General features: G+C 47.9%; 1 protein-coding gene across 4 annotated transcripts in view; it reads left to right on the top strand.

The window, feature by feature from the left end:
• Positions 1-2480, top strand: part of ASB13 (ankyrin repeat and SOCS box containing 13) — a 31818-nt gene extending 29338 nt beyond the window's left edge. For all 4 annotated transcript variants that reach the window (XM_019738269.2, XM_074325038.1, XM_074325040.1 and 1 more), the window contains one exon: positions 504-2480. In XM_019738269.2, coding sequence (XP_019593828.2) covers positions 504-631 — 128 coding nt within the window. In that variant the 3' untranslated portion in view covers positions 632-2480. The remainder of the gene's footprint in view (positions 1-503) is intronic.
• Positions 2481-22188: the final 19708 nt, after the last annotated feature.

Consider the following 22188-nt stretch of genomic DNA (forward strand, 5'->3'; position numbering starts at 1 on the left):
GTTTTGTAATGTGCGTCAGTTCTGGGGGTCCCCCTGCCCCTGCGGCACTCAGTAGTGAGAACAGAGCCTGCGGCCTGGAACGGCAGCTGCTGGCAGCCAGCACCTGCCTGACACTAACCTTCACGCTGTCCCTCATTTGTCTGGAAGTTCGACAAACAAGCCTACTATTGTAGATTACTGCTTTGCTGACAAATCCTTGTGCTAGGTTATAACATTATGGCAGGGGGGAGAGAATCATGAAAAACAAAAAGAGCAAAATGCCACAAAACCCCCCCAAAATGAAATGCCCGTGGACATCACCGAAATTCCATTTCCGGCTCTTGTTTCCTCTCCCAGGCTGTCCTTCCTAGTAGCCTTCTAGGGAAGGCACGCAGGACACGTCCTATTTCCAGAAAAGGGAGGCATTTCCAGTCCCACCTTGTGGTGGTTTCAGTTGAAGGATGTTAATCTGTGTTCACTTCTGTTACGCTAGCGTCATGTGCTTCCTGTTCCCTTGTTTTCAGAGACACCTCTGACACTGTCACAGCTCTGCAGGGTGAGCTTGAGGAGGGCCACCGGCGTCAGAGGGCTGGAGAAAATCGCCAAGTTGAACATCCCTTCTCGGTTCATCGATTACCTTTCCTACAACTGAGCTGCAGGCACCGGAGGCGGGAGCAGGCTGGTGGAATCCTAGCTGTTCGCCTTGCAAATGAACAGCGTGGTTTGCAAGGACAAACGAGCCCAGTGTTGTTTGTCTGAAGCCCTCAATTGCTGTAGATAGAAAAGTTCCCTGAGTCCCTGTTGGCCGTTTTGTTTCGTCTTCTCTGCAGGCTCTTGGAGAATATTTCCAAGGCACTGGGAAGGCACCACCATGGCTTCTGCTGGGGACGTGGCCCTGTGCTGGCTCTCCTAGGACTTTGCTCTAACTCTGGTGTCCCCAGATGTCCAACTGTCCTCTTTTATTGACCTTTCTCAGAGGGACTCTCAGGAAGGACTCTTCCGGGAGCACAAGGGAAGGCCAGGCAGGGCTGGGGGTCCAGGGCATTGTGGTTGATTTCCACAGGCCTGGGAGGCCCAGGAGCTCAGCACCATCTCTGGTCCAGTCAGTACCAGTGTGACCCTGGGGGTTCAAAGGGCAGAGCCTGTGCCTCGGGTAGGGAGGTCCTGACCATGTGGCCCAGGATGGCTTCATTGGGGGCATCATCCTGCCACTTGGATGCTGTTTCCTGGAGTCATGGTGGGCACCTTCCAAGGCCTACCTGTGCCCAGGTGTACTCATCACTCAGGGGCTTTGTATGGTTCTGGTGGGGGAAGGCTCACGCTCTTCTTTCCCCCACAACCAGCACAGTGTTTCGTAGGAAGTTTTCCTTCAGTTTTAGGTCTCAACTCTCAAAAAAGTTTATGTTGGGCATAAGAAACTTTTAGAAGATATATATAGGCTGTAACATACATTTTGTTAATGAGTCTTTAAAACAAAAGGTAATGTGAAGGCATGTTAGCACATGTGCCCATGAGCCATCATTTCCAATGTGAACGACTGGAAATACTGTAGAGATTATTTTTCATGTTTTTTTGGGTTGCCAAATGAATTCTTTCCCACCCTAAATTTTGCCAGCTCCTTGAAGCTCTGAAATTGGTAGAATAGGTTGCCAGTAGCCAGTGGATGCTATCAGCCACTGATCTATGCATTTTACAGGTACATATGGAACATCTATCACGCTTAAGGTGCTGCCTCGGTGCTTTGAACTGGATAGGAATCTGACTCATTACCCAATGCAGGGAAAAACAGTGTTTCACAATCTGTTCCCATAGTAACAGAAACAAGTAGTTCTATAAACCATGAGATGAACTATTAAGTCTATTCTGACTGCATTTGTCTGCCTAAGATTGTTTTGTCATTAAACAAACAAACCAACCAAAAACCAGTGAGTCAAACTAGGGGACTTTGCATAATTAGTTCATGTATATTTGGTTTCTCAGAAACAGAAAAGGCACCACTTGTGAACACTGTTGTGGATCATACCCAAAGCCAGTGTCCCCACAAATGTGGACATCGCCGCATTCTCCCAGGTCTGCCTCAGCCACCTTCTCCCAGAGTGGAATAGAATGGGCTTGAATTCTCCAAGGTAATGCCAAGTGTGCTACATGACCAGAGGTGTCTGCACAGAGCTACTTGGGTGTGGCCCGAGACCCAATGGAAAGTTTCATGCTGGCTGCACAGGTATTTTCCTTCCATCTCACTGTTGCAGCCATTGTTATGTCAATGAATGCTGAGAATAAGAGCCACTCCCGTTTGGTTACAGTCTTAGGTACAAGTTCTGGGTAAATCAGTGTTTTTGTATGTGCTAGTAACAAGGAAAAAAAAAAAGCATTGCATTCTGCCCTTTCAACTTTGTAACAGAAACTTGCTTCTAGCAACGAGCTGGTAACATTTCCACAAGCAGGTGTGCAATGAAGAATCTGGCCCCGTCCTGGCAACTCAATAAAAGGTGTTGACTAGAGTCCATCTGTGTGTTCTTGTTGGGAGCAGGAACACTAGAGGGCCTTCATCCTGTGTAAGTCCAAAGGGGCCGCTGTCATCTTCCCCATATTTTGTAAGGTCAAGTGAGGGAGCGTGCCTGTCTCAGGCTGCCATCTTCCTGCCTTTCTCCTTGTCCCCTCATGCTGATTTCAGTGCCACTCATGTGGAGAGAAACCTCCAAAGGATCAGATGCCTGAGATTGTAGGGCCTCCTGTACCTTTCTCCCCCAGCTTTATGGAGCTGTAATGGACAAATAACCCACCTGTACCCTTAGGAGGGGTGTGACTCTCCTCTCCTCCTCTGTGCCTGCGTCTCCCCAGCTGCAGAAGAGGGGCAAAAGGTCAGACTTTTCTCATTAAGAAGACGCTGATGATCAACTTCTGAATCTTACAGATGAGAAATGAGGCCCTGCTGGCCTCAGACGCTATCTGAGGCTGAAATTAGGTGATTAAAAGATGCCTTGCAGGGCGGCTGGATGGCTGTTGATTAGAGTGCAAGGTCTTAACAACACAGGGGCCAGGGAGCTGCGCCCTCCACAACTAAACTGAAAAACAATGACTTGACATGGAGCTGAGGGGTCCTGGAAAAATACACTGTTCCCCAATATTCCCCAATTAAAAAAAAAAAAAAAAAGATGCCTTGTAAAAAATAAAGTGCTCCCTAAATGTAAAAGTTACATGGTAATAACTGGACTATGGCCGTGTTGGTGTTTGCAGATTTCATAGCTGTGTAATGACTCCCTTCAGACTTTGGGGTAGTACCACCTATTTCAGGAGGAATATATTCAGAAGACCACTTCATTTACATTTAAAAACCCAATATGCAGCCGACAGATTTAGAGAAGACATTTGCAACATAGATAACAAATGATTGGTAATCAAACTATATAAAGATCTTCTATAAATCATTACGTAAAAGATTAACAGCCCGATAGAAAAAAACAAACACAAAAACAGGCCAAGACTATGAAGAAGAAATGTACAAAAGAGGAAACTTCAAATGTCGCCTGACAGGAAAGCCTGGTCAGTCATGATCAGGGAAATGCAAATTAGTGAAGATTTAATTCAAGAAAATTATACCATCACATACAATCAGCTTGAGGAACATTAGCAGGTCTGACAGTTCCTTCATGGTGGTGGACCACGTGGGCAAATGGGAACTCATGTACTGCTAATGGGATATAAATTGATGTGTGCATTTTGGAGAGCTATTAGATGATATCTAGTGCCATTAAAAGTGCATAGCACATGTGCCCAGTACGTCTATTTTTACAAACATAGCTTAAAGAAACTCTCAGACATCATAAAGAGAATGTGAGGAGGTTTACAGCCATTTCATAGTAGTAAAAGACCCCATCCGTAGCGGAGGAGTTGTAGAATATATTTGTATGATGTCTACACTCTACAAAAGTTAAGATGAATTATAGAGTCATATGTGTTAACATGAAATAGATCTAAAAAGTATAACAGCAGAAAAAAAGTTGCCAACCTATTTATGTTCAGTATGAACCTATGTGTGTAAATTGAAATACAAAACATTGTAAGTATCTGGAGATAAATGATGAGGGTACAAATGCATAAAATCATGGCACACACACACTAGCGCCACCTGTGCTTACCTCTGGGTGAAGAAGGGACATGTAACTTGGACAGGAACAAAGGGAACTTGAACTCTCTGTGATATTTCATTTCTTAGAAAAAGATATGAAGCAAATATGAAGAATGCTGCTGTTTGTTCATGGTGGGTAGTGAATACATACATGGGTGTCATTCTCCATGTGTTTCGGTATTTACTTTTTTCATAATAAAAATTTAATGCACTGTAGAGAGACAAGGGCAGAAATGTCTTTGAGGAAGGAGGAAGAGATCTGTGTGGTAATTATAAGCTGGATTCTGTTGATGAGTACCTTTCCGCTTCCTATTGGCTACAAAGTTGTATTGTGGCATATAAGATCTCATATGCCACAATAGGTGCTGATGCTTTTTTTTTTGACCAACCTCATTTTCAGATGAGAAAACAGGTTGCAGCTACTTTCTTAGATAAACTAGATTTTAAAAGCTCTGAGTGTGCTGTGTGGCTCACGGGGCCTACCCGCATCTCACTTGCAAGGAAGTGTCTGGTAAGGTACCTTTTCCCTCTCTCTGGTTAGCCTGTCCTGCTTTGGCATGGGTCACTCCCTACATGACTGTGAACCTTCTCCATGTACCTCTGGGCCAAGTCCCCAGCTTCAAATCCTACCCTTTGGAGAGAACAGAACCAGTTCCTCTAAATTGGGGAATCACGTCACAGCAGGAAAACACAGCCTCGTTCCTGGGTACTGCCTGCTCTCTGCGGGCGGGGGACAGAGGTATAGGGAAGAAGTGGGTCTCCCAGCAGTGCCTACTGTCATCTTCTATCATCTCGGGGTCACCTCTAGTCTCCAGGGAAGGAAATGGAGTCTCCTCCCTGCTCCTTCCCTCGCTGATACTTGCGCAGAAATGCCACATGTGATAACCAATCCATACTTCTAGATGAGTCTGCACAAAGCTTTGAAGTTGTTTGGGACAAAAAAGAATGCTTTGCATGCCCATTTCCTCCCCTGGGCTGCTTTGTTAGAACTACTGTTCATGCTTTCTTTCCAGGAGGCAACCCTCTTTACTTGCAAGCAGCTGAGTTACTTTATTCATGAAAATGACCCTACAACTGGCTCCGAGTACAAAGCCTGCAAGCTTCCTCATGTTGTGAGCAGCTGTGCTGCTTATTGACTAAACTGGGATGGGATCGCCAGGGTGGAGCGGGCTCTGCTCAGGTCTCCCACCATCTGGGCAGTGCTGGGGCATTTACTGTTCTCCCTATAATGGCCTGGAAAGTACTTCCAGAGCTTGGAGTCTTTTCTCAGTGTTGGTACCACATGGTCTTGACAGCTAGGCCCCAATTTTGTTGGCGTTAAAGTCTTGTGATCTTTGGCAATTTGAATGAAAATATGTCTTAAGTTGGTCCAATCAAAACAGGATGCCTCCTAAAAGCCGAATGTCTCAAAACCATAAAGATTCATGACTGGTCTCTCTCTCTCTCTCTCTCTCTCTCTCTCTCTCTCTCTCCCCACACCCACACACACACACACACACACATTTATTTATATAAAATTTTACTTTCCAGCAGCTGGTCTCCAGGTGTGTGGTTCTGGTGAACCACAGACTTCAGAGCTGAAAGAGAATTTGCAGCAGAACTCTGAGCCAGGATGTATAATTAGTTTAGTTCTCTGCTTTGTATGTGATCAGCAAGAACACTCCCATTGCTTCTTGGTGTTACTCTGAATCCTGAGGCTCATTCTACCGTTTTAGAGACAGCAGTTTGTTAGGTAAAACAAGAAGCAAGGACATTCACTTACTTGTTGGTCCACTTTATCCATCCATCCATCCTTTCATCCATCCATCCATCCATCCATCCATCCATCCATCCATCCTTCCATCCATTCTGTTTTTCTTTTTTTCTTCTTCCTTTTTAAAGCACTTGTTCTATTTTAGGTTCTCTGCTGGGCACGAAGGATACAAAAAAATCTATAAACATATAAACACAAATCTTGGCCCTGAAGGATCTCACTGTTTCTCAGGGAGCAGACACAGGAACAAATGCTGCATCTAGAAATGTAGCAACAAACAGGAAGGAAGAGCTACCTCTGCTCTTGGGAGAGAAGGAGAGCAGAGATGACCTTGACTCTGCTTCTCAAGTCTCAGGTTTAATAAATGCAACTGTGTAATACAAAAACCTTATTTTTATATTCACAGCGCCGTGTAGTTTACAAAGCTTTGTGACGATGTGGGTTATTGGCACAGAAACAAGAGAGCTCAGGTTAAGGATGTGGCATTCTGCATGTCTAAAGAGTTTACTGTAACCCCTTCTTATGCTTATGGTTCCCAAAACATTGGAAGGGAGCTCTACAAAGGGCCAGATCTGACCATTTAAGCAGCATGGAGATTTTGCCCTCCACCCTGTGGGAATCCACACCTTGCAGAACACAGGTGGGTGCTTTAAAAAAATTCAATAAACTGAGCCATAGAATAAAATCCATCACAAGCCACCTCCAAAGGGTTAATCATTAGTTTTTCTTTTCTTTGGGGGAGTCAAGGAGACCCTTGCTTCTTTTTTTAAAAAAAGCAGAGTGTAAAATTTTATTTAAGAAATACAGCAGGAAAGGGCAAGGAAATGGATTCTTCCTGGAGCCTCCAGAGAGAAACACGGCCCTCCCAAGACCTGGATGTTAGCCTAGTGAGATGTGTGTCAGATTCCTGATCTATGGAACTGTACGATAATAAATTTGTGTTGTTTGAAGCCAAAAAAAAAAAAAAAAAAAAGAAATACAGCAAAAACATGATTGAGTTCCATATAATTGCCAAGTGGCAATGGGATAAGAGGGGCAGCAAAGGGAGAGGATGGAGGCACCGAGGAAGGGAAAGGAAGAGAGAATGCTGGAGAGCAAGTGGAGGGTGGGGGACCAGGCCATGTTGTTGGGCTTACCAAGTCTGTGACTGCCCTTTGTGACATCACCTGAGGGAATACCAGCCAAAGTTCTGTAGGGATAGGAACTTTCCATTCAGAACAGCCTGGATGTAACAGGACACTGCTTTGAATGAATATGGCACTTATCAGAGCAATATTATTGGAAAGGCTGGATGACATGAAACCGAAGCCCCACATCTGCAACAGCCAGGCCCAGGGCAGTGCACCTGAAAAGCTGGGAGGCCTCCCCAGAGCACCTGACCTAGCCCACGATCAAGTCCGTGTGGCCCTAAAACAGGGCAGCCCGATCGCCAAGACTCGATAAAGCCTAATGACGTTTCTAATAACAAGGAGACTGACCCAAGAGGGGCCTTTGGTTCTTATTTGAACACATTTCTTCACGGAAACAAATGTTACCAATTCCCAGGTCAACCTACAACAATATATTCCTTTGCATTCCAGAAATATCCAATCAATTGCCTGTGATGGTTAGAGTACTCTGTGAGGGTTTGCCCTGGTCACAGAGGGACAAAACCTCGAGCAAGGAGGCAGACAGCTAACTGCACACACGAGGGCTCGGGATGACAGGACAACCACTCAGGAATGAGCAGCCAGCCACCTCCCATAGGGATGGGCAGGAAGCCCAGATGTGGGACGGTGAAGAGACATAACTGTATCTACTAGTGTCTAAACAAAGCAAAATATGATTTCAAATATAGAGGCTTTTGATGTACATTGAACTTGAGAAAAGGCAGGAGGAAGTTGAGGAGGAGGGCAGAAACCTTTATGGAGCTGCGCACGTCATCTTGCTACTTGGGTTTTAGAAGTTTGTAACATGGGCCGTGACCTCAAAGTGGAGGTGGTTCCTTGTCCCTGTTGGGTGTGCTTCCACGACTACTGTGTCACCAGAAAGGCCAGTTTGAGGCCAAGAATGGGAAAGAGGGTGAGAGAGAAAATGAATAATGAGAGGGAGAAAAATAAGTTTCTCAAATTACTGGGCAAATGTTGGATGAAAAGGGAACAATTTAGGGGTGAACGACGTTGGAAATTTGGCCTGGCATAGCTTAGTTATTCCTGGGTCAGGATACCTCAGGATGGGTCAGGAGAAAGGGGTTCCATGGGAAAGAAGTGCGATGGTGAATTTTACATGTCCACTTGACTGGGTCAGGTAGCTGGTAAAACACTACCCTGGGGGTGTCTGTGAGGGTGTTTTTTTCAAGACTCGCATTTGAGTTGGTGGACTGAGTAAAGCAGAACGTCCTCCCTATGATGGGCGGGCAGCAGGTAACCTGCTGGGGGTCCTCTGCAGAGAACAAAGAGACCAGAGGAGCCGTGTTCCCTGTCTCTGGGACCTACACTGTTGGCAACCCTGCTTCTCAGGCTTTCAGGTTTGCCTGGACCACACCACCAGCTTCTTTGTTCTCCAGCTTGCAGACAGCAGATGTGGGACTTCTCAGCCTCCATAATCATGTGAGTCACTTTTAATAAATCGTGTGTGTGTGTGTGTGTGTGTGTGTGTGTCCACCCCATTGGTTCTGTTTCTCTGGAGAACCCTGACTAACACAAGGGAGCATTTTACAAATGTGATCATCAGAATTCAACACAGTGGTACCCACTGAACATGAATCTAGAATCCATCATTTGCCAACCAAGAATGTTGTTTAAAATTTGGCATTTACTAAACTATGTAGTATAGTCTATTGCCTACTAAGCTGTGTGTTTAGTAGTGGGGGTAATGTAGGAGAGCAGCTAGGTCAGGATTTCCAGGGCTCAGGATCATATGGACCTGAAATATCAAATCCCACTCCCTGATTTACCAGGAAGGAGATGAAGGTGGTCATGGAACTTTTTTATTCTATTCCAGGGCTTCTCAAACTTTTAGCATGTCTCAGAGTCACCTGGGGGGGCTTGTTAGAATAAAGATTGCTGGGCCCCACTCCCAGGTTCTGATTCAGTGGGTCTGGGGTGAGGCCTGAGAATCTGCATTTCTAGTAAGGTCGGGGGGGAGGGCACTGCCACTGCTGGGGGGGTGCAGGGAAGAGCCTCACTTTGAGGACCACGGCTCTCATCCACTGCAGTTACCTCTTCATCAGGCTCTCTCCTTTTAGTTTCCAGCCCCAGTTTAATGAAATGTCCTTGGAGTCTAGTATTTTAGGGAGATGTGGAGTCTCGAGATACCAGGCACAGCTCAGGCCCATTTCCTATTTTGGACTCCACTCTGGGCTTCTCAGTTGGATACAGGTTCCTACAGCTGGAAATGTGCTTTGCAGATCTTGGCGCCAAGGAATACAATTGTGTCTTTCTCTCTGTCACCATTTGTTTAGATTCCCAGCTGCAGCCAAACATTTGAACCTCAGGAATGGAATACCATAATTGTATGTACTTTGTGCTGACAGATGGCGGCTGATTACCTCAGACCAGGTGTGAATCATTACTTTCCATGGGACCTTCCAATCACTGAAGGAAATGATTGATGAACAGAGGAGATCCAAAGTTGTCAGGTACATCTCTATCTCAGCAGTGATTAAGGACATGCCACAATTAATTGTGTTTCCTTTTGTGTTTTTTATAGGCATCCCTTGGTGTCCATGGAGGATTGGTTCCAGGATCCTTGCAGATATCAAAGTCCAAGGATGCTCAACTATCAAATAAAACAACATAGAGTATTTGCATGTAACCTATGCCATCTTCCCGTATAGTTTAAATCATCTCTAGGTGATTTATAATATCTAATACAGTGTAAATGCTACATAAACAGTTGTTACACTGTACTGTTTAGGGAATAATCAGGAGAAGAAGAAGTCTGTACACATTCAATACAGACACCCATCGTAGGCTACATAGCACACGTAAGCAACAATGTAATTGTTGGAATGTTTATGATCCCTGGTTGGTTGAATTGGCGGATGTGGATGGAACCCATGGACACAGAGTGCCGACTGTATTTCCAAGTGAATTAAGGCCCTTTGTAACGTTTGGCCCCTGAGCAGCTTCATGGGATGAAGGAAAGGAGTTGCCACCATCTTTGGGCACGGGAACACTATGTGGTAGAATAAAAATATAACTTGGGAAGTGACTGTATCGAAATTCATGGCAGATCGGGACAGTCTCTCTCCCTTTGGGGAATTTGCCAGACTGAGGTCTTGTTTGCACCCTGTCTCCTCAGGAGGTCCTTTTGCCCAAACTGGGACATCTAGTCCCCTTAGGAAATCAGAATGCTCATCTGGGCTTGTAACGTGTTCCCAGGTGGACACTGAGGAAGGCAGCTACCTGGGGATTGTTTCTGAAGGTGCTCAGGAAGGTACAGCCAGGATCCACCCCCTGCCCAGTGCAGCCAGGACTTTTTAAATGGCTTCAATAGTACCCCCTCCAAGGCCAGAGATAATGCTTGTTCGTTCCCAGGAGGCAGGGGAACTCTATCCTGAAGACAGGGGACCGTCTGAAGAATTTTACTCAGGGAGGAAATCGAGCGGAAATGTGTGTTCTGCAGGACAGGAAGATGCGCAGAGACTGGAGGCATGAGGTCTGTTAGAGGTTCTTTCAGGAGCTGAGGGGAGTGATGAGAGATGAGAGGGAGAAGAGTGAGGAAGGTCATGACTGCCAACTCAGAGGTAAAATCCACTGGATTGGGTGACTACGTGGATTATGTTTGGGTGGTGGTGGTGGTGGTGGTTTCAAGGGATTCAAGTCTGAGTTTCTAGGAAAATAGTAATGCAATAAATAAATAAATAAATACATAAATACATAAATACATAAATAAGGGAGTTAAGAGATAGAGCCGGTTGACCAGCAGCCACCTCTCAGTCCACTTAGCACCCTGGTTCCAGCTGCGGCACTTCCAGCTCTGCAAACTCCTGTGGGTTTAAGTCCCTTGTTCTCTGCTGATTCTATCAGTGAAAGCCCATTTTGATAGCAGAGGGTGGAGAGGGAACTTGGGGCTCCTGGCAGCCTCTCTTTGGTACGTGGCGATTCCTCCAGACAGACTTATACCTGGGGTGGGAATCAGAATTTTCCCTTAAATCCTGGAGCCACTGTGACTTGCCTGACACCCTGTAGTCTCCTTGCCTGGGACAGAGGGGAGCAGTATTGATCTCTCTACAAGACAGTCCCTCCAACCACCAGCATTTAAAGTCTTGAAAGGCTCAGGAATTTGACTCTGCTGTGTGGAGTTGGAAGGCAGAAGCAGTGACGTGGTCAAGTCAAAATGGAAAAGAAGACTCGCAGACTTCAGACCTGGTGGAAGTGAGAGCTGGGGGGGCTTTCATTTTACCTGTGTGCTAATTGTTTAACTTTCTACTCAGACTGTAACATTAATGGAACCAAGGTTCCCAGAGTCAGGAATTCCATTGTCCCCACTGGGGCTCAGGGTCACGGTCCTTGCTGGCATCCAATAGCTAGAGCACGTCCTTTGTTCTGTTGCCAAGCTGGAAACATTCCTCTACTTTTATGTAACCCAAATGATGATGGTAAGAGAGTTTTTGCAAGCTTTACTTTGGGAAGTTAGTCTCCCCAAAAGTGGCCCCACAATTTCTGTGTTTCCCAGGGGCCTGGTCCATAGGTGCTGGGTCAGGGCGGGATGGGAGGTGGTCTTCAGATCCTTGCATTCTGGCCTCCTTCTTGTCCTGTCACCTTGTGTTCCTGTGCTGCCCATAACTCTCTGAAGGGCACTGTTCCCTGGGGACTGCCACTGACTCTCGCCATGGCCACTCTCTTTCTGGACCTGGAGATAAAGACCCTACTGCCTGGTCTTCTTTGCTCCCAAGAACAGGACAGTCCTCTTTCCTTAATGCCTCCCAGCCCAGGAGTGACCAAGCTAAAACGTCAATGAGAACCTATTGCAAATCTGGGGGTAGTGTTTCTCTCGCTCCCAGGTTGCCTCCATGTGACTGGGTGATGGACCCACCTCCTCCCCGGACACCCTCCTGGTATCTACTACTGACCCGTTCATTTGGATGGAGCCCCAACGCGAGACAGAAGAGGAACAGTTTGTTCCCATCAAAGATTTGTCTTCCAGGTCCTCGTCTCCCACCCCGAATAGCACCCTTGATGTCCTCCCAGGACAACTAGTGAGAATGGCCACCATCTTCAGGGGACTCAGAGTTCTGATTGATCTCATACCCCGGACAGGAAAAGCACAGTAGTGTGACCTGGGTACCTCTCTTAATTCTGGATTATTTGGTATTGGATAATACGACAAGCAGAACATCCACAGCCCATCCCAAGAGGGGGCATATCCAGCTCAGCCCAGTTCTTCACGCTCTCCTGTAAAAACCCGGAGCCCAGAGCCATCACCTTGCAAATGGGGTTGCTCAGGGTAGAAGGAATGGGACTCTCCTTCCTGAAAGACGGAGAGTTCAATTTGGACCCTCTCTAATACTCCATTCTCAAGTCTCTGTATTTGTCAGGAGAGGCCAGCTGCTGTAACAAACATCCCCAAATCCCAGGGGCTTCATGAAAGAGATGATTTTTCCTTCATGGCACAGGGAATGTGGGTTGATGGGGGGCTCTGTTCCTTGCCATTAGGGACCCAGCATTCATGACCATCTGGGACCTTGGAATTCTCTGAATCTTTTGGGCCACAGACAAGGGAGAGAAACCATATGGAGGAGACATGCTTTGCTCACCTACCTCAGCCCAGAGGTAACACGCATTACTGCCACTTACAACCTATTGGGGAGAACAGGACCCACCTAGAAGCAAGGATGCTGAGAATATCCTGTCGCTGTACAACAGGGAGGATAAAAGCACGGACATGGTGGACAGCTCGCCTGAGTCTGCCACAGTCCCCTCGTCAACTTGAACAGCATGTGGATCAAAGCGTGCCAAGTGTAACCTCCTGCTAGAAATTCCCCCATCTCTACTGGCCTGAGAGAATCCACCCTGTCAAAGGTCTGGACCAGCCTTTTAGGTACCCCCTGTACATATAATGCGGAAGGAAGGAGGAGGGCCATGAGGGCCAAGAAGTGTTTGTGTCCTTGGAGCCAGACTTCCTGTTCTTACTCTTGTCTTCCCTTTGGGACAAAACACACAGCTGCCCTCTTCCTAATCCAACACTTAGCTCCAGCCCCACAGGCCACCAGGCAGAGCAGAGTCCACATTTTCTTTCACATGGCCAAATGCTGACACAAGGAGGAGGGAGACGAGGCAGCAGAAACATTCTCCGGCTGAGCTCAGTTGAGGCTAAGAAAATGTTATTTTCCAAAATATTATAACATAATATCAGGAAATCAAGCATTAAAAGGAAGACAGAAACCTCAAGTCCAACACAAGGCAACTGAATAGTTCAGGCACGGCAGCATAAGTGAATAAAGAAAGCTCCAAACAGTGCCTCGTCAGTGTGTTTTTCTCCCTTAAAACAGAAAAGGGTTGTTTCTTGTAGACTGGAGAGAATACATTACAGCAAGTGAATTCGCATCTCCCACGTCAATACCAGCTTCCCAAATAAAACAATCAAGGAAAATCTCTGGATCAGATGAGGCAGCCTGAACTCAGGGAACCATCTGAATGAAAACAGGGGCTGTCACATCCCTGTCCTCAGGGCTAAGCTATTTTCTATAATATATTTACCTCTCTGGGACACCTAAGCCCAAAGCACCTTGTGGTATGTTTATATACTGTCTTGGCTGGCTCAGGCTGCCATCAACAAGATACCACAGACTGGGTGGCTTAAATAACAGACATTTGTTTACTCACAGTTCTGGAGACTGGAAGTCTGAGATCAAGGTGTCCGCAGGGTCGGTTTCTCCTGAGGCCAATCTCCTTGGCTTGCAGTTGGTCACCTTCTCACTGTGTCCTCACATGGTCGTCCCTCTGTGAGTACATCTCTCGTGTCTCTTCCTCTTCTTATGAGGGCACCAGTCCTATTGGATCCAGGCCTGCTTCCATACTTGTGTAAACTCTAAGTGCCTGAAATGTGTTATCATATCAATTAGACTGTGTGTAACAGAAACCTGACCTCATGTCTTAAATACAAGATTACTTATTTTTACATAATAAGTCTGTGGTTTAGAGCAGAGGTTGACAAACTTTTTCTGTAAGAGCCAGATAGTAAGTATTTTCAGTGTTTTGGGACATATGGCTTCTGTTGTAACTGCTCTATTCTGTCATGACAGGGCAAAATAGGCCACAGATAAATAAATGAGCATGGCTGTGTTCCAATAAAACTTTATTTACAAAAAACTGGGGCTGGGCCAGATTTGGCTCATGGGCCATACTTTGCCAACTTCTGATGTAGAAGCTCAAATATGCCAGGGCCAAGTTTTTACAATTTCCTTGCCTTTCCCTCATGTTCCCGAGACGACTGCTACAGCTCCAGTCATGTCCATGTTCGAGGCAGGAAGATGAAGGAGCAGACACAAAGGTGTGACTGCCAACTAAATAAGCCTTGTTTTCTGGAGTCCCATCTGGTTGCTTCTGTTTCTATCTCACTGGCCTCCCACATGTGTATGCAAAGAAGACTGGGATATATAGTGCTTGTTATCATTGTTGTCATTATTATTATTATTTAGTTTGGGTACGTTGCCATCCCAAACAATATACGTTTTCTCTTATTAAGGAAGAAAGGAAGACCAGACAGTAAGTAGCTCCTACCACCACTGCTCCTTTTTTTCTTTTTTAATCTCCAACTAATCAGTCAATAAACTCTCCCCAGTTTACAAGTTTCTGGTCACCTCTAACTTCTCTTCATTATGAAATACTTAGAGGAGAGTACAACCTCCAGCCTACCTCTGCAAAAACACCACTCAACTTTTCCTATCTTCATTAAAATACACACACATACACGCACACAGCCTCAAGAGTTTCTTTAGTGCTACATCAATTTCCAGGTGGGCAACAAAGAAGAGGCAGCAGAGAGAGGGAGTTGCGTCCTGCTAGCTCGGCAGTGATTGTTAGCAGATAGAGGAGAGGAGAGGCAGAAGGCTGCTGTGCCTCCTGGGCATGACTGATGGTGTGTGATGGGACCAGGAACTGACCGTCCTGCTTGTTTGAGGGTCTGGGGAAGCAGATCCTATGACATTTCTTGACTTTCATTTCAATGCTCCCTCATCCAAAAGTATTTTATGAAAAGGCAGGAGTTCTCCTTGAGCCCCAGGTTTTACTCTGTTTTATTTTGTGAGTCTTTCTAAATGAGAGCATTGAGACCCTGCAGACTCTCTCCTGGTCCTCATTTAACTTCACCTCCTGCCACATACCATCTCCAAATATAGTCACATGGGAGATTGGAGTTTCAATGTGCGAATATGGGTGGGGGGGACACAGTTCAGAATGTGACAGGCATGTACAGCAATGCATCAAGAAACATGGACAATTGAAGGGAGAGAATGCCAGAGAGGAAAGAGTCAGGAAGAGAAGGGGCCATCGTTCAAATGGTCATGTGCTGCATGCAGTTCCTGAGCTTGTAGACCACAGAGACCCATGTCCTGTTAGGATTTAAAGTATAATTGTCTCTCTCTATTGTCTTTTCCATCACCCCTTCCCAGAATGAGTTTTTTGAGTCTATGGTGACAAGGGCAGGATGAGACGATGCCCTGAGTCAGCATTAAGAATCCAGAGAAGACCAGCACGCACATTTTGAGCCTTTCCCCTGGATTTAGGAGTGGCCCCTGATGGTGGTCTGAATCCCTGCTTTCTCACTTGTCTTTGGTGGCTCTCCCTGACACCCATCTTAGAAGGCCAAGATCAAGGCGCTGGCTGATTTGGTTTTCGGTGAGGGCCCTCTTCCTGACTTGCAAATGGCTACCTTTTCACTGTGTCCTCACATGGTGGTGAGAGAGAGCGCTCTGGTCTCTCTTCCTCTTCTCATAAGGGCACTAATCCCACCATGGGGGCCCCCACCATCATGGCTTCATCCTAATCATCTCCCAAAGGCCCCACCTCCAATCCCATCACATTAGGGCTTAGGACTTCAACATAGGAACTTCGAGGGCCGCAAACATTCCGTCCAGAATGTTACACTTATTCGGCTCCCATTTCCTGAGCATCTGCTGGGCATCACAGTAGCTGTTTCGGGGAAGCAGTCCTAGCTTCTGTTTTTCAAATAAGAGAAGGTCCTGAAAGGTTAAACCATTTATTCAAGATTACAGTCTAAGGAAGAGATAGTGCGTGGAGAGGAACCAGGGTGTAGCTGACTTCTCATCTCTTGCTACTGCTTCAATATTTGTGGCGAGGGTCCCACAGTCTGTCCGCCCAGCCCTCTGAGTTTTCTCCTCTCAAGACAAAACATCTTGCTTTCCTCCACTGTTTTGCATATGACTTCCACCTTTCTGGCTGCATGGCCCAAACTATGCTCCCCGAGTTGTCTGCCCTGCCTCAGCCTCCGTGACAACAAATAAGGATGGGCTAATTAGGTCCCTTCGTTCTGGGAATCCAGTTTTCCCTTAATAAAGACTGTCTGGAGACACAAGCCTTTGGGCCTACCCTATGGCTGACCCTAGGCACTTTTAATTTCATGGTCTCTTCCTCCATTACAAAAAATTTAAAAATTATATTGTACAACTATGTTGGTACAAAGATGAATTTAATCTAGGCTGGACTCATTATTATATATTCATCATTTCCTTCTCATTTTAAAAGAGCTTAAAGTTAAAACATTTTCATGGGTCCTTAAAAGTATCATGGGCCTGAGGCACTCTCCTGACTGGGCCTGGAGAGATGTTGGGTCCATGGGTCTTAGTGGGGAATTCAGTGCTGGGATGAGCAGCTAAGGGGCTGCTCCAGGAGGAGTGGCCATTTTGGGGTTCTGTACCTGCTGAAGATGGAACCAAGGGGGAGATTCTTGAGGTTGGCTTTTTAAAGTCACCATTAGGCTCCTTGAAGCTCGAGGTCCTCTGCATGTCCTCAGCTTTCATAAATAAGCCAAGGGTTTACCCCCAAATAATGGTCAGCCAGTGGGAGGTACAAATTTATGGCCCAAGTCTCCATGCACATAGACTTCCTCAGCTTCCCTGGCCAACGACCCACCAGGCTGGTGAAGGGTGCGGGTAGGGCCAAGCTCAGGGGAAGCGGCCCCTGCGGTACTGGTCCCCAGACTGGCATTTCAGCGTTTGGCCACATGGGGGCACCAAAGCACCAGCCTGCTGCTGGGACTGCCAGGCCTGGTTTTGCACATCTGCCCAGGTCTGAGGCCTGGGCCAGGGCAGGGTATTCGTCTGGAAGGCCCCTCTCTCCCTGCTATCCTCAGTAACCCCCCATAAATCCCAGGACACTAAAGGCAAAGCAGTTCCAGGAAAACGTTCATCCGGGTGGTGAGCTGGGCTCCCACCTCAAGTGTCACCACCGAGCTGTGTGGCCCTGGAAAAAGAGTCACCTTCCTGGGCCTCATTCCTTATCAGAAACACTCAAGGTGGCCTACAAAGATTTCTCAGGCTCTGTCTGCTCTCAAATTTTAATTATGGTGGAAATACAGCAGGGCTGGTGTGTGTGCTACACACGCTACCAGGGCCCAGAAGAGGCCGTTTCCTTTTTCTGCTCTTCCATTGTCTTGACTGGGTGACTTTAGACAGGTTACTTTCCCGCTCTGGTTCTCACTTGCTCTGTCTGTAAGAAAGAAGCCTTTCCATGGGCCACCAGCCTGTTGGGAGTGTCCCTGGGGCCCATGTGACCTTTGCCTTCTCCCATCTCCCTCTCAGAAGTTGGCAGAGAAAGAGGTGTCTGGGGCCCTGTCAGAGGAAGGGGACTGGCTGGGTGCAGGCCTCCAGGCAATCCACACCTGAAAACTAGAACCTTCCACCGTCCTGTCGCTGAGGCCTGAGGAACCGCTGAGTTCTGGGGATGTAGAAAAGCCAGGAGAACCGAGTTCCGGGCACAAATTCCACCCTCTCCTCTGGCAACAGACCTTCCAACAAGGGCTCTCACTCAGCTTTGCCCAGACCCACTGTGATGAGTCACATCGATTGGCTGCTTTTTGTTTGAAGTACCTTCATGGCACTGCAAATTCTCTTGTATTTACCATCTTGGTGTTTCCAGCGTCCGGCCCAGGGGCTGGCAGCAGCACCCCCATAAGCCAACTGGGGTGCTGACTGACAGAGTTCCAGGCCCTGTTCCTGAGATTGATTTCATAGGTCTGGGGTGGGGCCCAGAAATCGGCATTCTTTTAACCCGCCGCTGAGGTGAAATAAGGCCATAGAAATGTTGTTGAAAGCGTGAATAATGGTCATTAGCGGGTGTTATTTTTTTCCTATCCTCTCTTTGTTGTTTCTTTTTGTTTTAAATCATATCTTAGTACCTTGGAACTCTGGGAAGGGGGATGCAAAACTAGCCATTTTTCAGAGCCAGCCTTTTCCTGTCTCATGTTTGGTCTGGGGCAGCATTCTTGGCCTCCCCTGGGCTGTGGTCAGTGTGGGATGCTGGTAGCAACGCACACCCCAGCACCCTTCCTCTCCCTGGCACTCAGCCTACAGTTCTAAGGGCTAGGAGCTGGGTCACCACCAGGCATGTCCCTGGGAGCTGGCCAAGGGCACGCATGGTGCTTCTTTCGTCCTGGTGGGCCTCGGAAGCCACCCCTCAATCACCCCAAGCACCTGAGGAACAGTTCGAAGGGGATGGATGTCTCCGCTAGGAGTATATCTAAAACGCAACACGTGTTTGAGAGAGGGTTCCCTCCTTGGGAGATGGCAGATCCATTTTCTCCCTTTTCCCCACTCACTCAATCGACCCTGTAAATCCCAAACCACTTTCTAGGCGGTGATGCTGGGGCTACTGCCCCTTCCTCTTGTCCTTTGGGATGTAGCCCCATCTAGGCCAGGGGCACCCTGCTGGAGCCTCTGTCCACTGCTGGGCAGGGCCCCCCAGGTCCCCTTCAGGCTGCCCTCCCCTTCTTAGGACACTGCCACCTCCCACAGCCTGCACATTCTCTCCCCTTCTGTAAGCCAGGCTCCAAAACCAGTCATAACAAGCTCACAAAACAGGAAAGGGGTGGGGGGAGTTAAAAAATGTACCTTGGCCTCAAAACCAGAACCAGATTCACTTCCAAACCACTTAAAAGAGTGACATGCCGAGGTTCCAACATGTGGGCTGAGGTCTCTGTTTCAGCGGGGTCCCCCTGCCTCAGAGAGAGGTCTCTACTGGGGGCGGGGCTGTGGGAATGGGGCACGGGGAGGGGATAGTCCCCAAGGAGCAGGGCTGAAGGTTAGCCTCCTTTACACTCAGTGACTCAAGGGGAGGTACTGGGATAAGTGTCAGACCTGCTTTTTCATGGACTCTTTTGTACTCCGCCCCCCTTCCTTGGCCTTCCAGCCAACCCCAGCCTCTCCAGAGAGCGTCTGGCTTGTGGGTTCCCTGTTAACTCTCTCCACATGTGTCTCTGCCCCAGGCCTCGCAGTTCAGCACTTTCTGGGCCAGAGCAGGGGCCCAGGCCCCCCCAACCCCCTGCCTTCTTCTGGAAAGGAGCCCCCATCCTTGCTCACCTTTTCCAGGAGGCAGCGGGCAGGCCCTGAGCTGGGGCTTGGAGATGGTGTCCAGGTACCGAAATACGCTCAGTGCCGGGACGGACGCAGTGCACAGGTAGGAGTGAGTGATCACTGACTGGTCAGGAAGGAGCTGGACGCCTGGGTCAGCCTGTTGCTGCTGCTGCAATTTGTGAGGCGTGAGGGGTGGGTCCTCCAACATGGCAAGACCTCTTTCTTTTTTTTTTTTAAGGCGGGCACAGCTCACAGTGGCCCATGCGGGGATCGAACTGGCAACCTTGGTGCTACCAGCTCCACGCTCTAACCAACTGAGCCAACCGGCCACCCCCGCAGGCCCCCTCTTTTAAGCACAGTGCTGGAAAAGCCCATGAACCAGACCATAGCTGCCCGGCTATGCCTTTACCACAGAAGAGGTGGGAGGTCTCACTCACTCATTGTCATTGCAGCATTTCTGTTCCAGGCTCTTTCTTAGAGTGATAGACAGCCGTTCCAGACATCAGGCTGGAGAGATTCGCTCGGGCTATAGCAGCAGCTCTCAGTGACAGCTCCGCCAGGCTACAAAACCACAAGGAGCTGGACCCTTGACCCTTGGCCAGCGCTGCAGCTGGGACCAATTACCACGCCTGCACGGAGCGTTTGGCCACCTCGGGGTCAGGGGTCCTTCTTCCTCTGAAGAGGAAATTTGGATGCCGCCCACAGCTGTGGAGAAGTGCAGGCGTGTATGGAGTGATGGAGCCAGCCAGGGTCCTTGCCTACATGGCCTCCTCCTCTAATTCTGCCCATCTGCACCCTCCAGGGACGCAGCCATTCAGGACTTGGCTGCTCCTCTTTTTGTCCCCCTTCCCAAACACTACACCTTCTGTAAGGCTCAGGCCAGCATGTCCTTCCTCCCTACCAGGCTCAGTTATGGGAACTGGAGAGGCCTCCTACCTGAGCTTGGCCCCTTGGTACAGCTGTGCGATTCTGCGTGTAATTTAGCCTGTGGAGGTCTGGTTTCCTCATCCGGAACATGGGGATAATTGTAGTTTCGACTGCCAAAATTCTCAACAGGCTCACTGTTATTCAATTTTCCAAAGACAGTTTCAAAGCCAAATACTGGAGACACAGATCACCATAACAGCTCATTTTATGGTCTTAGAGTATGCCAGGTGCAGCTGAAAGTGTTTTACACATATTATCTCATTAAATCCTCAGACTGTCTGTCTGGGGTAGATATTACTATGATCCTTAGTTTGCTAACGAGGGAATGGAGGCACAAGGTCACACACCTATTAGGGGGAGAGCTGGGATTTCAACCAGCGTGGGCCTGCAAAATGCTCTTAGTTTTCCAGTTTAATTGAGATATAACTGACACACAGACACACCTCGGAGAGATTGCGGGTTTGGTTCCAGACCACGGCAATAAAGCGACTATCACCATAAAGTGAGTTGCAATCTTTTTGCTGGTGGAGGGTCTTGCCTTCCATTTGTAAAAATGCAACACCTGTGAAGTGCACCTGTGAAGTACGCCTGTGTAACTCTAAGTTTAAGGTGCATAACCTGAGAACCCAGTTCTGTGGTGTCCCAGATAGACTGATTTAGGGAGGGACAGGGCACCAGAAGGACCCCACGGAAGGGGGACTCACTGCACACAGCCCAGGGCTGGCAAAGGGTCACTAAAGACTACACGACTATTCTCCTGCCAAGAAAACCTTCCTTCTCCCTCTCTCCCCAGATTCCTATATCCCAACAGAGCAAGCGAAGGCATAATAATGAAAAAACAAAATGAAACGTGTCTCCCCGAACCTCTAAACCCTGTTTATTACACTTATCTGAAGGATTAAGTAACTGATGGAGACCACACAATTTTAAGCTCCGGCTCGTGTGGTCAGACATACACCTGGTCCCGAGGGGAGAAACCCAAAACATGAGAAGACCAGAGGGCAAGCAAGTGGGAACTTGGCAGGAGGAGCACGCTGCTGTTTGTGGCGGCAGCCAGACGAGGAAAACTGAGATGGTGTGAGCAGAAATGGCTGGAGGGAGAAGCCTTTCCAAGGAATTACAGAGGGATCTCCTTGCAAGGGGCTGGGGCCTCTTCAGACATGATCTCATCGCCCCTTCCACATGGCCTCAGGGGGCCCTGGGGCCCTGCGTCTCTGCCCCATCCCAAGTCCAAAGATTCAAACCTTAACTCTCCTAAGAGACCTGGATCTGACATCGCTCACTGACACTGGAGGGACCAGAAAGTCCCCCCACCCCCAAGAGCTGATCAGCAGAATCTCCTCAAGCTTCAAGGGTCCTTAAAAACACTTGAATTCCCTTGGGGCAAAAATGACCCCCAAAAAAGCAGTTGCAAAGAGAACTGTTTCATTCTGTACCAAGGGGGTTTATTGTCTCCTTTGCTTTGGGAAGACAAGAGGGAATGGGACCTGACTGCATTAGTCAGGGCTCTGAGGAAAAATAGAACAAGTAGGACATAAAGAGAGATACAGAAATTTTTATACAATTTGGCTCACATGATGGTAGAGGCCGAGAAGTCCCACAAACTGCCACCTGCAAGTTGGAGGCCCAGGAAAGCGGGTGGTGTAGTTACATCCAAGTCTGAAGGCTGAGAACCAGGAGCGCTCGTGTCTGAGGGCAGGGAAGACGGACGTCCCAGCTCAGAGAAACCACCTTCGCCCTTCCTCCACTTTTGGATCTATTTGTGCCCTCGAAGGACTAGATGTTACCCACCTGCCTTGGTAAAGGCTGTCTTCTCTCCTCAGTCCAGTGATTCAATGCCAATCTCTTCTGGAGACACCCTCACAGACTCAGCCAGAAATCATG

The sequence above is a fragment of the Rhinolophus sinicus genome, linkage group LG02 (assembly GCF_036562045.2).
Source record: "Rhinolophus sinicus isolate RSC01 linkage group LG02, ASM3656204v1, whole genome shotgun sequence".
NCBI lineage: Eukaryota > Metazoa > Chordata > Mammalia > Chiroptera > Rhinolophidae > Rhinolophus > Rhinolophus sinicus.